General features: G+C 36.5%; 2 protein-coding genes and 1 long non-coding RNA gene across 4 annotated transcripts; 1 reads left to right on the forward strand and 2 right to left on the reverse strand.

Moving 5' to 3' along the window:
- Positions 1-47: 47 nt before the first annotated feature.
- On the reverse strand, positions 48-5,613 carry und (uninitiated). Its single transcript, XM_053746289.1, has 8 exons — positions 5,391-5,613; positions 4,866-5,066; positions 4,335-4,495; positions 3,925-4,099; positions 3,516-3,724; positions 3,093-3,183; positions 2,476-2,650; positions 48-1,584 (listed from the first exon to the last, which is right to left on the reverse strand). The coding sequence occupies exons 1-8, from the start codon at positions 5,533-5,535 to the stop codon at positions 1,332-1,334; spliced, it is 1,410 nt and encodes a 469-aa protein (XP_053602264.1). The 5' UTR covers positions 5,536-5,613; the 3' UTR covers positions 48-1,331.
- Positions 5,614-7,592: 1,979 nt separating this feature from the next.
- Positions 7,593-12,200, forward strand: LOC128670976 (uncharacterized). 2 transcript variants are annotated; one of them, XM_053747031.2, is made up of 3 exons: positions 7,593-7,950; positions 8,679-9,672; positions 11,481-12,200. In XM_053747031.2, exons 1-2 carry the CDS (start codon positions 7,836-7,838, stop codon positions 9,665-9,667), a joined length of 1,104 nt encoding a protein of 367 aa, XP_053603006.1. In that variant the 5' UTR covers positions 7,593-7,835; the 3' UTR covers positions 9,668-9,672; positions 11,481-12,200. The 2 variants fall into 2 exon arrangements, with proteins under 2 accessions (XP_053603006.1, XP_053603005.1); XM_053747030.2 differs by having other exon boundaries at positions 8,679-12,200.
- Positions 12,186-12,926, reverse strand: LOC135309738 (uncharacterized). Its single transcript, XR_010369924.1, has 2 exons — positions 12,573-12,926; positions 12,186-12,482 (listed from the first exon to the last, which is right to left on the reverse strand). It is a non-coding gene; the product is annotated as an uncharacterized LOC135309738 (long non-coding RNA).
- Between the last annotated feature and the right edge of the window lie 874 nt (positions 12,927-13,800).

Raw genomic sequence — 13,800 nt, forward strand, 5'->3', positions numbered from 1 at the left:
CTAATTTCATGAGCATAGATAAACAAAAAAGAAAAAAAACAATGAAGCAAAGAAAAAACTTCATTTATTTATTGGACTGTGTACTCGATATCAAATATACTAACGAATTAGTAAACAATAGTCTATTATATAATATTGCCCGAAAATAACAGTCTATTAACACTTGAAAACAGAATATATTCATAAGTCTAAATTTTAAAAGTCATCACAGTTTTCATTTCAAACGCTTACGTTAGAGACGACATTAGTAAGTGTACTTATTGAAAAACATTTTCACAGTAACTCACAAAAACTATTGATAGTCCTATTGTTAGTTATTAATACTAAACCAAAATAATATTTTATGGCCACGATTTTATCATGGCTGACGACAATTTAAAACGAAAGTGTTAAATACAGTAACAATTACATTTACATTACATTCAAAATTAATTAAGTTACGACTACATATTACATAGGTAATAAAAAGTAAATACTCGACTGTGAAAATTGCGTCGTATAATACAATTGATGACTTTTCACACAGTAGCCTGATATAGAGTTTACTATATCGGACTTAGAAGTGACTAACGAATATTATATCGCGGACAAGAGTGTGAAGACAGAATAAATAAGGATCTAAAGTGTGAAGCTGCGAAAACATTACACCGTTAACGTTGCACACAAGGCACAACCCGGTTAATATTAACGAGACTGCAATAAGTTATGTTACATTACATACTTACATGTTACTATTCATAAGATTCACTCGTTATCATATCATATACGTCAATATTTTGGACTCGGATTTTGAAGTCGTCTTCAGTACCTGATTTAATATGAGAATTCCTAATGCAAAATTGTTAACTATTTTTGCTCTCCGTCCGCACACTATAAATGTTCCCGTTGAGTCACCCCTCAATTTGTAACACTTAGCGAGAAAAAATCTCGATATGTAACAGTTTTATTCATTGCAATTAGTATTTTTTCAATAAATAACATTGTCACTAATGACATTTATCATCGCTTTCTCCATTTCACACACTAAATGATAATAGTGCCGTCACTATTATCATTTAGTGTGTGTATAAGAAAACTACTATACATCAGATACAGTCAGATCGGTATAAACTCACGTGGCTCAAGTAGGTTTCGAACTTAGGACCTTTCAATTCACAAGCGTCTTAAGAATGGATCACCACCGATTCTCGTCGAGTAACAGTGTCACAAATCGAGGGATAACTCAACGATCACAAACACATGTCAACGTTACAAAATCCGTGGCAATATGTACAAGACTGGAGTGAAGTGTGGCCGCCCTGGCGCGTGTAGTTAGTGTAGTGTAGTGTAGGCTAGTAGTCTAGGCCGCGGGAGAGGACCTCCTTGCAGGTGGGGCGCAGGAGGATGGTGTGCTCGAACTGCGCCGTGTAGCAGCCCTTGATGTCGCACAGCGGCGGGTAGGCGTCCACCACGCCCTTGTCGCACAGGTCCTTCAGCGCCATCGCGTACCTCGAGGCCCCCGCCCGCTCCAGCCACCGCTTGCAGAACGCCAGCGTCCCGAAGTTTTTGTTGATCAGGTTCAGCAGCTGCTTTGACGATTGCAGTCTGCAAGTCGTTGCTCATGTGACCTCGTGATTCGATGGTAGTGATAGAATGGCCGATTGAAAATTGCAAATTAATATCTAGAATTATTCAGCCATTATATCACTATCGTCGTCTACCTATCACCTTCAGGCTGGGGTAGGAATAAGGCTAATAAAAATTAACAGTATTACTACTTGTAATAAGATTAATTGCTGTCACTACTCTTAATTTTTTTTCAGAGTCGAAATAGCAGACATTGAATAAATGACTGTACACAAATACAAGTCCATATACATAATAGTGTAAATATAAAACTTACAAATAGGAAACTAAGTACAAAGGTATTACTCATTTTTATAGGAATTTCTGGAAGAAATTAAATAAATAAATAAATATATTAGGACAAATCACACAGATTGAGCTAGCCCCAAAGTAAGTTCGAGACTTGTGTTATGGGATACAAACTCAACGATACTATATTTTAATAACATATACATATATAGATAAACATCCAAGACCCGGGCCACTCAGAAAAAGATCATTTTCCATCATGACCCGACCGGGGATCGAACCCGGGACCTCTCGGTTCAGTGGCAAGAACTTTACCACTGCGCCACCGAGGTCGTCAGATAATCAATTCCTCTAAATAAATGTTTATTATGTGCATAATCTTTACATACAAAACAAAATCCCCCGCCGCATCTGTCTGTTCGCAATAAACTCTAAAACTACTGTACGGATTTTCATATGGTTTCACCAATAGATAGTGTGAGTCCTGAGGAAGGTTTAGGTGTATAATTTATTGTGTTTTTACCCGAGCGAAGTCGGTACGGGTCGAAAGTTTTAATATAATTGGTTTGCTATTTGGATTAATGGTAATTTTTATTCTGCGTAGTCAGGTACAAAAGTTACCTGAGAGGTACAAACTGCTGGTCGAAGTTCTTCATGTAATGCGAACAGTCCATGTCGTCGTGCACCTGGCCGCGGCCCGTGGAGCCGAAGGTCTCGATCGCGTAGAACTCATTCTCCTCCATGCGAGTCGTTTCGCCACCTTTCACTATGGGCACGGTTTTGCCGGCGTGGATCCCTGGGAACAATTAAAATTGTACACAGCTTTGAAGTAACAGTATAAATATAAAATTGAAAAATAGGAAACTTGTTTTATTGCTGTAAACAACAAATAGATAAATGAACGAAGAAAATAAATAGTCTCATATACGTTTTTGCAAGTGAATATAAGTCAAACATAAAGAAAACTAAAGATCAACTGGTATAGCTAAATTATATGACTGAAATACTTTTATACAACTTCCTGGCTCATCAGAGACCAGGATAAAACAGCAAGTGTTGTATGTAAAACATAGGGAGGGGACGAAATATATTAGTGCTCTGTACTGTTTCTTATGTATTTCTGAAACACCTTTCATGATGAGTGAAATGACAGATATGACGCTGACTATAGTTTTCTATGTTTTCGATCTAGGCGTAAAAGCTACTTTAGTAGATACAAGAATATAGGCAGTACTTACTATATGGTCCAATAGAATGCCCATTCAAGTTTCGTATTGGTTTGACTTGATAAACTTGACCATCCAACTCTACTTCATGTGACTCCATAACCTGCAATATAGATTTTGTCATTTAGAATTTTATTTATTTATTTACATGTGTAGATATAGATGACAGTTTTTACATATTTGTCTTCATATGATTTTCACATTGGATAAATGGGGAAGTATGGTTGTTATGTCAATATTATATCGAGAAAAGATTTGTTTTTTGATTTGTAATGAATAAACTCGAAAACTACTAGACTGACATTTTGATTAAAATTAACACAGACATAGACGAAACCTGCAGGAGTAACATAGGCTACTTTTTTTATGATTTCAGCGAAGGAGGGGCGGGCCGCTTGTAAGTAATAAATAGAATAATAAATAAAATATTAGTACCTCTTGCACAGCAGCGCCGACGTCGCAGAGACGGGCGTCGACGCCCGCGGCGCGGATGCCGGCCTCCGTGGCCTCCTGCACGCCGCGCACGAGCGGGTCGTAGCGCGGGTTGAAGTGCAGCGTGAACGCGCAGTCTATGATGCGCCCGTTTATGTGCGTGCCGAAGTCTATCTTCACCACGTCGTCGTACTCCAGGACTGTCGTGTCGCCTGCAGTACATGACCATTGGTTACTTTAGAATATAGCGTTTACATAGTAATGAAACAACAATAGACAACAGAAAAAAATTGAAACATAAATAGAACAAATAAAGCAAGATACACATTTGAACTAATTAATATTCACAGAAAAAGAATATAAAATCAAAGCACACTTAGAGAGAGAAATACTATATAAGTATGTAGTTTACCTGTGTTTGGTGTGTAATGAGCAGCACAGTGGTTGCGACTGCAACCAGTAGGAAAGGCTAAGCCTGCCTTCAAGCCATCCTCTCCAATCAGACGTCTTGCAGTAGATTCCAGCTCCTCACAGATCTGGATCATGGTCATGCCAGGCTTGATCCAGTCACGGATGTATTTACGTGTCTAAAGAACAAAATATTTTAAGTTAGCTTTTGTTTTTTTTTAATTCCATTTTATTGAAAAATAAATATACAATACAGGACATTCTACATTCTACTACTAGGGTGCATGGCTTGGTAATAAAATCACTTTGTCCTCCAGGGATGTTGTACAAGTCCTCTAAGGATCCTGGTAACCTGCAGACCCAAATGTAACTAAAGATGAGAGAGTGATTCCTTATAGCTGTCTGCTGATATACCTGTCTATGTGCTTCTGCTGCATGTCTGATCTCATGGTAGATATCCTGATGCATTCTATCCAATGCTCGCTTCTCTTCACTAGAGAAGCGATCTTTTGCAGTTCTATCATCAATGCCTTCAGCGGGACCATGCTCCATTATTTGACCCTCAGGGAAATTACCTATGAATTGTTATTTAAATATTTATAAATGGTAGTGGTAGTAAGCCTTGCTTTAGCATATCTTATGCCCAAGATATGATTGCTTTTTGGAAGACATTATAACTACCCTAAAGAAATTTTTAAACCAAAAAATCACTGCAATGTGTCTTGACCTTGCCTCTAATTAAGGAGGAAGTAGTCACAGTATAGGTATATTGATTATAATAAAAGTGATGAAATCAAAATTTATATTATGTGCTAAATATCCAAATTCAAATTTTTATCAACATAATGAACATTTTATTTAAACAAAAGTTATCAAAAACTTTAAATTGAAAAATTTATCATTAGCACAAAAATACATTTAATTTATCAATAAAATAGTTCTTACCATCAGGGTACAGTTCAGCAATAGGAATAGTTGGTGGATGAGTTTGCTCCTTAGAAGGACCTTTCCCAGTCTTGCTTTTATTTTTTTTCTTCTTCTTTTTCTTATCTTCCCCATCTGCAGCTATTTCTTCAGCAGTCAATGTCAGGACTTTGCCGGTCTCATTGCCCTGAGGCTCATTATCACCAAGACCTTCATTCTCAACTAAAATAGTAAGATTTTTTTTTGCTTATTATCAGAGCAAAACATTTATTTAATAGGGCGGTAACACATTCTAAAGGTTAGATACGTTTAGAATGTGTTACCGCCCTATTAATTGGATGGAATAATAGTTTAAAAACAAAATGAAATATGTAGGCATTTATAGGAATTGACTTTCGCTTTTCCTATACTATACTAACTGATCTTGAGTGCATGTATACTTTAGCAATAATACCAATAAACGTTGGCAGGTGCACGACACGAATATAATGCGTAAAATAAAGAAATTCAAAGTAGGTAGACGCTAATAGTATGCGCGATCCTAACCTGTCTTCTTCTTCTTTTTTTTCTTTTTCTTCTTCTTAGCAGGATCTTTGTTTTCGGTCTCCTCTACTCCGTCAATCTCTTCCTCCTCTTCCCCATTTTCGATTATTTCCTTTTCAATTATATCTTTATTTTTAACTGCAGCCATTTTGTTATTTATCAAAAATATTTTCCATGCGCTCTGTCTCGTTTGTCAGCGAGCGGAACGAGAGCGTGAACAAAGTGCGTTCTAAACCGTGCGTTTTGGGTGAAACATTCATATCAAATCCAAACAAATGTTTTGAAAAAGGAATATTAGGCTATCAATATATAGATTTTAAAAAGTTAAAGAGTTGTATATATAATTTATACTATATATAACTATATATAATATTATTTATAATAGAGTTAGGTATACAATTAACAATGCGAATGAAAAGAAAACTACCTACATTCTGAACGTTCTTTGTGTTCGTGATGGAGACTGTGTGTGACAAGCAAGTGACAAGTGACCATCAAGTGACAGTCATAGGTGATATGACAATTGTCACAAATGCCAAAGACTCAAGTGCTTTAGGTTGTCTTTTGTCACGCAGAAAAATGAAAAAGTAATGTTGTCCATGGAATTAGGTATGTACCGAATATTGGTACCTACCGAAAATATTAATTGTAAAATATCTCGGCAGGTATTTGAAATATGAATTACAAATTACATTTTAAGTCAATAAAATAAAATTTAAGGATGTAATTGAATTACAAATACTATAAATATGTGTTTGTATTTTAATAGGGAGTATTATTGCACATTTATTCCGCCAGAGTACAGCACTGTGTGTTAGGTAGATACACAAAAGCTTTGCCGCCTTTTTCTATGTCGATTAAAACATTTATTTTAGAGTACTTTATTAATACTTTCATTATGTAAGCATTCGTGTGTGAAACTATACAACAATGTAGCATACTCTGGTGCTGAAATATTGAGAAAAATCGTTTTCCATAAGATAAAAAACTTCGAAAACCATGGGATACGCTTCTCGCTGTAAAATTTTCGAGCCAGTAAACTCGGAACACTTATTAAAATATGGACTTCATACAGGTAAGATTTTCAGTCAAAATAAAGTTTATAAATATCAGTTTATGACCACAGTTGACCAAATAATGCAGAACATAACCTAAAATAGATAGTTATTATTTCGAGGACCAGGTAGACCAGGCCTTTCAGTTTTATCGTGGTCTAAAACTGAAATCTTAAAAGTGTACTCAAAGGCGACAAACAGCTGCTAAGCGTGAAGCTAAAAATCAAATATGTGTCGTCGTATATGAAGTTATAGACCCTACAGACGATTTTTTGTGTTTATATTTTTGATTTGAATAATTTTTGGGTGGAAGTGGTTAATTGATTATGTTAAATAAGTGGTGGTCGAAAATAATATACATATCCCAATCCCTTAAATAGTGCAATGTAATATCAATAGTGTTCAATTTGTATAATAAAGATATTGTGTTTTATAATGGACTTGAATCAGTTAGCAAATTCGTCTTGTATTTAACACTTTGTGTTCTGAAATCCTATTCAATAATCCACTAAATCCTTCCTTTTTCCTTTCAACTCGCACCACTATTTCTTAGAAGGTATTTTTGGTCGTAAATCATTAACAACATTGAAAATTGGTGCCTTTTGCCTCCATTGGCAATGTTTGTGTACCAGTAGCTGAGCTGAGCTTTGCGTAATATGCCGTATTCTACTTATTACCACATCCATGGATTTAGTAACCTGTACACCTACTAATTCCATGACCACATCTGACTCCCGTATCCATGGTAATATTTAAAGACTTCCGGTGAACTTTACTCCTGGTGAAGGAAAACCATGTGAGGAAATCTGAGAATAACTAACATGTGAAATGGACAATGGCAAACTTGTGTTTCATTCCAACCCTCGGCCACGAGGAATATAGATGTAGCTAGATAAGGTTTGAATTTCACTGACTCCTAGTTTGGCTAATGTCTCGTGACAAGGAAGCCATTTCGGGTTGGATTTCATTAGACAGTTGGGATTGGTTGGTTTATTTTGATCGATTTCAATTACTGTTTAGGTATTTACTTTAAAAAATAGATAGAAAAATGTTAGGTACCTACCACGTTATGGAGGCACAATAAAGGTTAAATGAGGGTTATTAGTTAAATGGCATGTACCGAGGTAGTGTAGGACAAACCAATATTGTGTTTCACAGATTCATTCTCGCGATTTATGGTTTACATAACGTATAGTGGCATTGCCATGCACTACCTTCACGCACATTTGTATCAAAATTTAAAAAAATATATTAAATTGTTGTTTACCCCCACTTTCTACCCTCACCTACGGTGAGCAGCGCCCGCTCTTGGCTCATTGTGCATTTTCATGTGCTAGCCTTCGCACGTCTTTTCACGACGTATATTGTAGTGTATTAGTAGTGATCTTTAAACATGGGGAAAAGGAAATCAACGGAACATGAGGAGGAAATTCGTAGGAAAATAAGAAGACTTCAAGGAAAGTTAAGAAGAAAGAAGAAGCGTGTAATCGAATCATCTGATACAGAGGGTAAGTGTCTGTTTATTGATGACTAGTATATTATTTGATTACTTGAAGAATAATAATAAGGTACAGCGAAAACTGTACTGTAGTAACTGTACTGTACTGCAGTATTCACTTAGCCCCTTAAGGGGGTATCGGCCTTGCTGTACAGCGACGACATGCAGTCTTTACTTGGCCCCTTAAGGGGGTATCGGCCGCGCTGTACAGCGACGACTATACAGTCTTTACTTGGCCCCTTAAGGGGGTATCGGCCGCGCTGTACAGCGACGACTATACAGTCTTTACTTGGCCCCTTAAGGGGGTATCGGCCGCGCTGTACAGCGACGACTATGCAGTCTTTACTTGGCCCCTTAAGGGGGTATCGGCCGCGCTGTACAGCGAAAAATATACAGTATTTACTTGGCCCCTTAAGGGGGTATCGGCCGCGCTGTACAGCAAATAATGTGAAGTTATTCACTTGGCTCCTTAAGGGGGTATCAGCCACGCTGTACAGCAAAAGATATGCAGTATTTACTGGGCCCCTTAAGGGGGTATCAGCCGCGCTATGCACCAAAGAATCTGCAGTATTTACTTGGCCCCTTAAGGGGGTAGCGGCTGCGCTATACAGTCAAACATTTTCATCATTCACTTGGCCTGCCTTATAGCAAAAAACCGGCTGTAACCCAGGGGCTCCTTAACAGAACACCAGCCGCATTGTATGACAAGTTCTACAGTTGTCATTTAAATCCATACAGATTCTGGTACGGATACGTACGATCAGAGGGGTCATTCATCTGGCTCGGAAACACCACCGCGGCCTCCCTACTCGCCCCTAACAGCGGCATCAGTGTCGTCACCAGAGCCGGAGCGACGAAGTTCCAGAGGGCCCGATGGAGTCGATACTGTGCAGGAACCGACGCCGTCGACTTCAAAGGATAATCAGGAAAGTACAAATGCTGATATTGCGTTACAGGACGATATTTTGTCACTGTTAGGTGATGCCCCAAAAGCAGAGGTTTCTTTTGGGAAGCCGCTTCATAAAGATGTCGCGAGTAGATGGCAAGAAATTCTTGCCAAAGGTTTATCCATCGAGGTAAAGGCCAAATTGATGGAGGAGTACTATATCCCAAGTAATTGTGATCTTTTAACAGCACCGCTGCTTAACCCAGAGGCAAAGGCAGCCTTGACAACTGCCATTACTAAACGCGATTCTTCAATTAGAGAAAAACAAAAACAATTAGGCATCGCCATATCTGCTCTAGGACAGGCCGTAGAAGATGTAATTTCTAATGAATCTACTAAAAAGATCCTAAAACCAATTAGTGACGCATGTCGCCTCTTATGCGACATTCACTTCGCCGAAACAAAAACTCGCCGTAATTTAATCAGTTACTGTACAAATACGAAACTGAAAGAAACTGTTTTAGAATCTACTAGAGACAAATTTCTTTTCGGAGAGAACTTGGCCGAAAAACTGAAATCCGCAAAGTCTATCCAACAATCAGGAGAAAGTTTAAAAATTAAGAAACAACTAGGTTACTTCAACAAAAACTCATCTAATCTGAGAACAAATAACAATAATTTAAACTCCAAGAGTTACTATCGGAAGACACGATTCAAACAAACAGGCCAGGGTCGAGCTCCTCCGGAGAGGGTCACCAGCCAGCGTCGAACGAGAGGCCATCAGTCGCCTCGTCGAGCGGTCGATGTGGAGAGACAGAAACGCAGCGCGTATCGCAAATAGACGAGGTACGTTACGCTGGCCGTCTTAAATATTTTGCACAGGCCTGGTCACAAGTAACTGACGACCTACTTATATTGGAGTGGGTTCAAGGTTACAAGATACCATTTATTAAATTACCTAGTCGCAGTAATAATCCGAATGTTCAGCCTAGATCCGTTCAAGAATCATCGGATTTTGAAACAGCGATACAAAAACTATTAGATATCAACGCAATTTCTAAATGTAACCACGAGGACGGAGAATTCTTGTCGAGTATATTTTTAGTAACTAAGCCTAACGGAGACAAAAGATTTATATTAAATCTTAAATGCTTAAACAAATTTGTAAAAACCTCTCATTTTAAAATGGAGGACTATCGTACCGTTGTTAAACTTATAACCCCTAACTGTTTTATGGCGTCAATAGACCTAAAAGATGCTTATTTTCTTATTCCAGTACACAAATCACATAGAAAGTATCTTAGATTTCAATATTGTGGAGATCTGTACGAATTCAATTGCTTACCATTCGGATTATGTACCGCACCTTATGTTTTTACTAAAATGTTAAAACCTGTCGTACAATACTTAAGATCTCGCAATATGACGTCCATTATTTATTTGGATGATTTATTATTGTTAGAATCTTCTTACACTGACTGTTACAGAAATTTGAATTGTACACTTAATTTTTTACAAAATCTGGGATTTATAGTTAACTTTGAAAAAAGTTGTTTAAGACCTTTAAATCAATGTAAATTTTTAGGTTTCATTTTCGATTCCAGTAACATGACCATTAGTCTTCCAATTCAGAAAAGATCTAGAATAAAAGAAATGCTAATCAGCCTATCAAAATCTCATAAACTAAAGTTACGAAAATTCGCGAAAATATTAGGTCTTCTGACTTCATCATGTCCCGCTATAGAATACGGTTGGCTATACACAAAAACTTTCGAACGTTTTAAATATAAAAAGCTACTTAATAACCCTTCATACAATCAATATGTAAAAATCACAGATCTGTTGAACAGTGATATAGATTGGTGGATTAAACACATCGATAATGGAGTTTGTCGATTAAAATCTAACGAATACCGTCTAGAAATCTTCTCAGATGCCTCAACGTCCGGTTGGGGGGCATATTGTAAAGATAATAAAATATTTGGTTATTGGAAAGATGAAGAAAAATCTTTACATATTAATGAATTAGAGCTTAAAGCTGCCTTGTTTGCCCTTAAAGTTTTTGCTAAAGATGAATATAATTGTGAGATCTTAATGCGTATTGATAACATCACTGCCATATCTTGTATAAACAAAATGGGGAGTGTCCAGTTTGTTCATCTCGATAACGTATCGAGAGACATTTGGAGTTGGTGCGAAAAACGTGGAATTACGATTTTTGCATCATATATTAACACAAAAGAGAACGTGGAAGCCGATGCTATGTCTCGAAAAAAGTTTCAAGATACAGAGTGGGAATTAGCGAATTATGCCTTTAATGAAACCATTGAACAATTGGGTTCTCCGGTTATAGATTTGTTTGCCAGTAGACATAATGCAAAATGTAAAATATATATTTCTTGGAAACAGGATCCACAAGCTTGGGCTGTGGATGCTTTCACATTAGACTGGAAAAAATTGGGCTATTTTTACGCGTTTCCACCATTTTCTCTTGTACTAAAAACCCTACAAAAAATTACTAGAGAAAAAGCAGAGGGCATTGTCATAGTACCGTTTTGGCCAACTCAGCCCTGGTTTCCATTATTTCAAAGACTATTAACCTGCAAGCCCATTTATTTTCAACCAAATGTAAATCTACTTAAATCTCCTTTCAGAACATCACACAATCTTCACAGAAGCCTCAGACTAGTTGCCGCGAGATTATCAGGGAAACTCTTCTGAAAAGATTCTTATCACCTCGTTCCATAGACATCATGTTAGCTTCGCTATCAGACAGTACTTACAAACAATATGATTACTGTATAAGAAACTGGCTTCAATACTGTACTAAAAACAAGTATGATTTTACTACAGTTTCTGTACCGATTGCTATTCATTTTCTAACAGAAGTTTTTGATTCTGGTGCAAGTTACGGCACTATTAATTGTCACAAATCGGCTTTATCCTTATTATTGGGAAGTAATTTAATGAATGATAATAGAATTAAGCGATTCATGAAAGGAGTTTTTAGATTAAGACCTACTAGAGCAAAATATAACTGGACTTGGAACCCTAGTATAGTTCTAAACTATTTAGCCCAAAAATGGCCAAATGAGTCACTTGACCTAAAAACCCTTTCTGCAAAGACTTTGACCTTATTAGCATTAGTATCAGCACATAGAGTGCAGACATTTTCCTTAATAAAATTATCCAACATTAAGATATTTGATTCAGTAGAAATAGTAATTACTATTCCTGAAATTATAAAAACATCTAAACCAAATTCATACCAACCTGTCTTAAAACTACCATATTTCCAAGAAAAGCCGGAAATATGCCCGGCAAGTTGTTTACAAACCTACATAAATAAAACATCAACATTACGTCACGTAGGCAATCAATTTTTATTTATTAGTTATAAGAAACCATTTTCAAAATTGTCTACACAAAGATTAAGCCACTGGATAAAAAATACACTGAAAGATAGTGGTATAAACACGTCAATTTTCACAGGACACAGTACTCGCCATGCTGCTACATCTACTGCTAATAGGTGTGGAGTCAGTATTGATGTTATTCGTAAAACTGCTGGCTGGACTGATTCATCTAAAGTATTTGCGAGGTTTTATAATAAAGAAATTATAGATATTGATTTTGCCAGGTCTATCCTTAATAATCTGTAAAATGAAATTAAAAAATTGATAATTTAAAACTTGTTTAGCATAAATAAGCTATATTTATGAATAATAAATAATCTGTGAATTTACCTGATTGTTAATATTAAAACTTATCCCACACTCTCCAATTTATTTCACAAGTTCTCTGAACATCTATACGTTATGTAAACCATAAATCGCGAGAATGAATCTGTGAAACACAATTAAAAATCAAACGAACTTACCAAGTGAAGTTCGATGATAATTGTGTGAACAGATTCATTCGAAGCGATTTATGGTCAGTCACCCTCCCATACTTCAAAACTCATGATTTTCATTCATTTTACTGCTACAATTTCCCGACCCTGAAGTGTGAAATAAATCTGAAAGTTGCCACACGTTAAACTCAATGAGCCAAGAGCGGGCGCTGCTCACCGTAGGTGAGGGTAGAAAGTGGGGGTAAACAACAATTTAATATATTTTTTTAAATTTTGATACAAATGTGCGTGAAGGTAGTGCATGGCAATGCCATTATACGTTATGTAAACCATAAATCGCTTCGAATGAATCTGTTCACACAATTATCATCGAACTTCACTTGGTAAGTTCGTTTGATTTTTAATAAAATAAGATGGCTTGGCCTTGGAATGGCTTTGGCCATAGAATAAATAATTAAGTATTTAAGTATGTAATGAAACTTTTTATCTGATATCCCACAAATTTTAATAAAAATGCGAAAGTTTCTTTAGGTTATTTTTATGAAATTTGGTACACGGGTAGTGGTAAACATTGGAAAGGCAAATGTGCTATTGTATATCCAGAAATTCTCATGGGAGCATGTTTCGAACTGCGCGGGTTATGGCATAATGAATATGTGGTTGGAGAAGTCAAATTATTTAAATAAATTGACCGGCGTTAACGATAATGCGTTCGCCCTGCGAAGCAATCTCCACTCCCTCGCGATGCTAATCCATACTGCTTAATTTATCTTAAGGCGATTACTCCCAGCACACTATCACCAAATCACGTTTTTAAAAAAAATGAAAATTAAAAAAATATTTTAACAGATAGACACTAGCTAATTAATTTTAGCAGAAAGTTTATTCCATTGCATGTAGTCTCATTGACTAAATCGATAACGGTGGACACTAAATTTCTTTTAGTCTACAGTAACCATATTGTACTATAGAAAAGTATAATAATTGAATGACAGACTTGACCTAGGTGGGCTAGGTCAAGTCTGTTATAACTTTGTTTTTCAAGAATCAATTTTAAAGTATTTAAAATATTTATTAGATACACATTACAATGACTAGAGGTCGGTAGCCTAGATACGTGG

This window comes from Plodia interpunctella, chromosome 6 (genome assembly GCF_027563975.2).
Source record: "Plodia interpunctella isolate USDA-ARS_2022_Savannah chromosome 6, ilPloInte3.2, whole genome shotgun sequence".
Lineage (NCBI taxonomy): Eukaryota > Metazoa > Arthropoda > Insecta > Lepidoptera > Pyralidae > Plodia > Plodia interpunctella.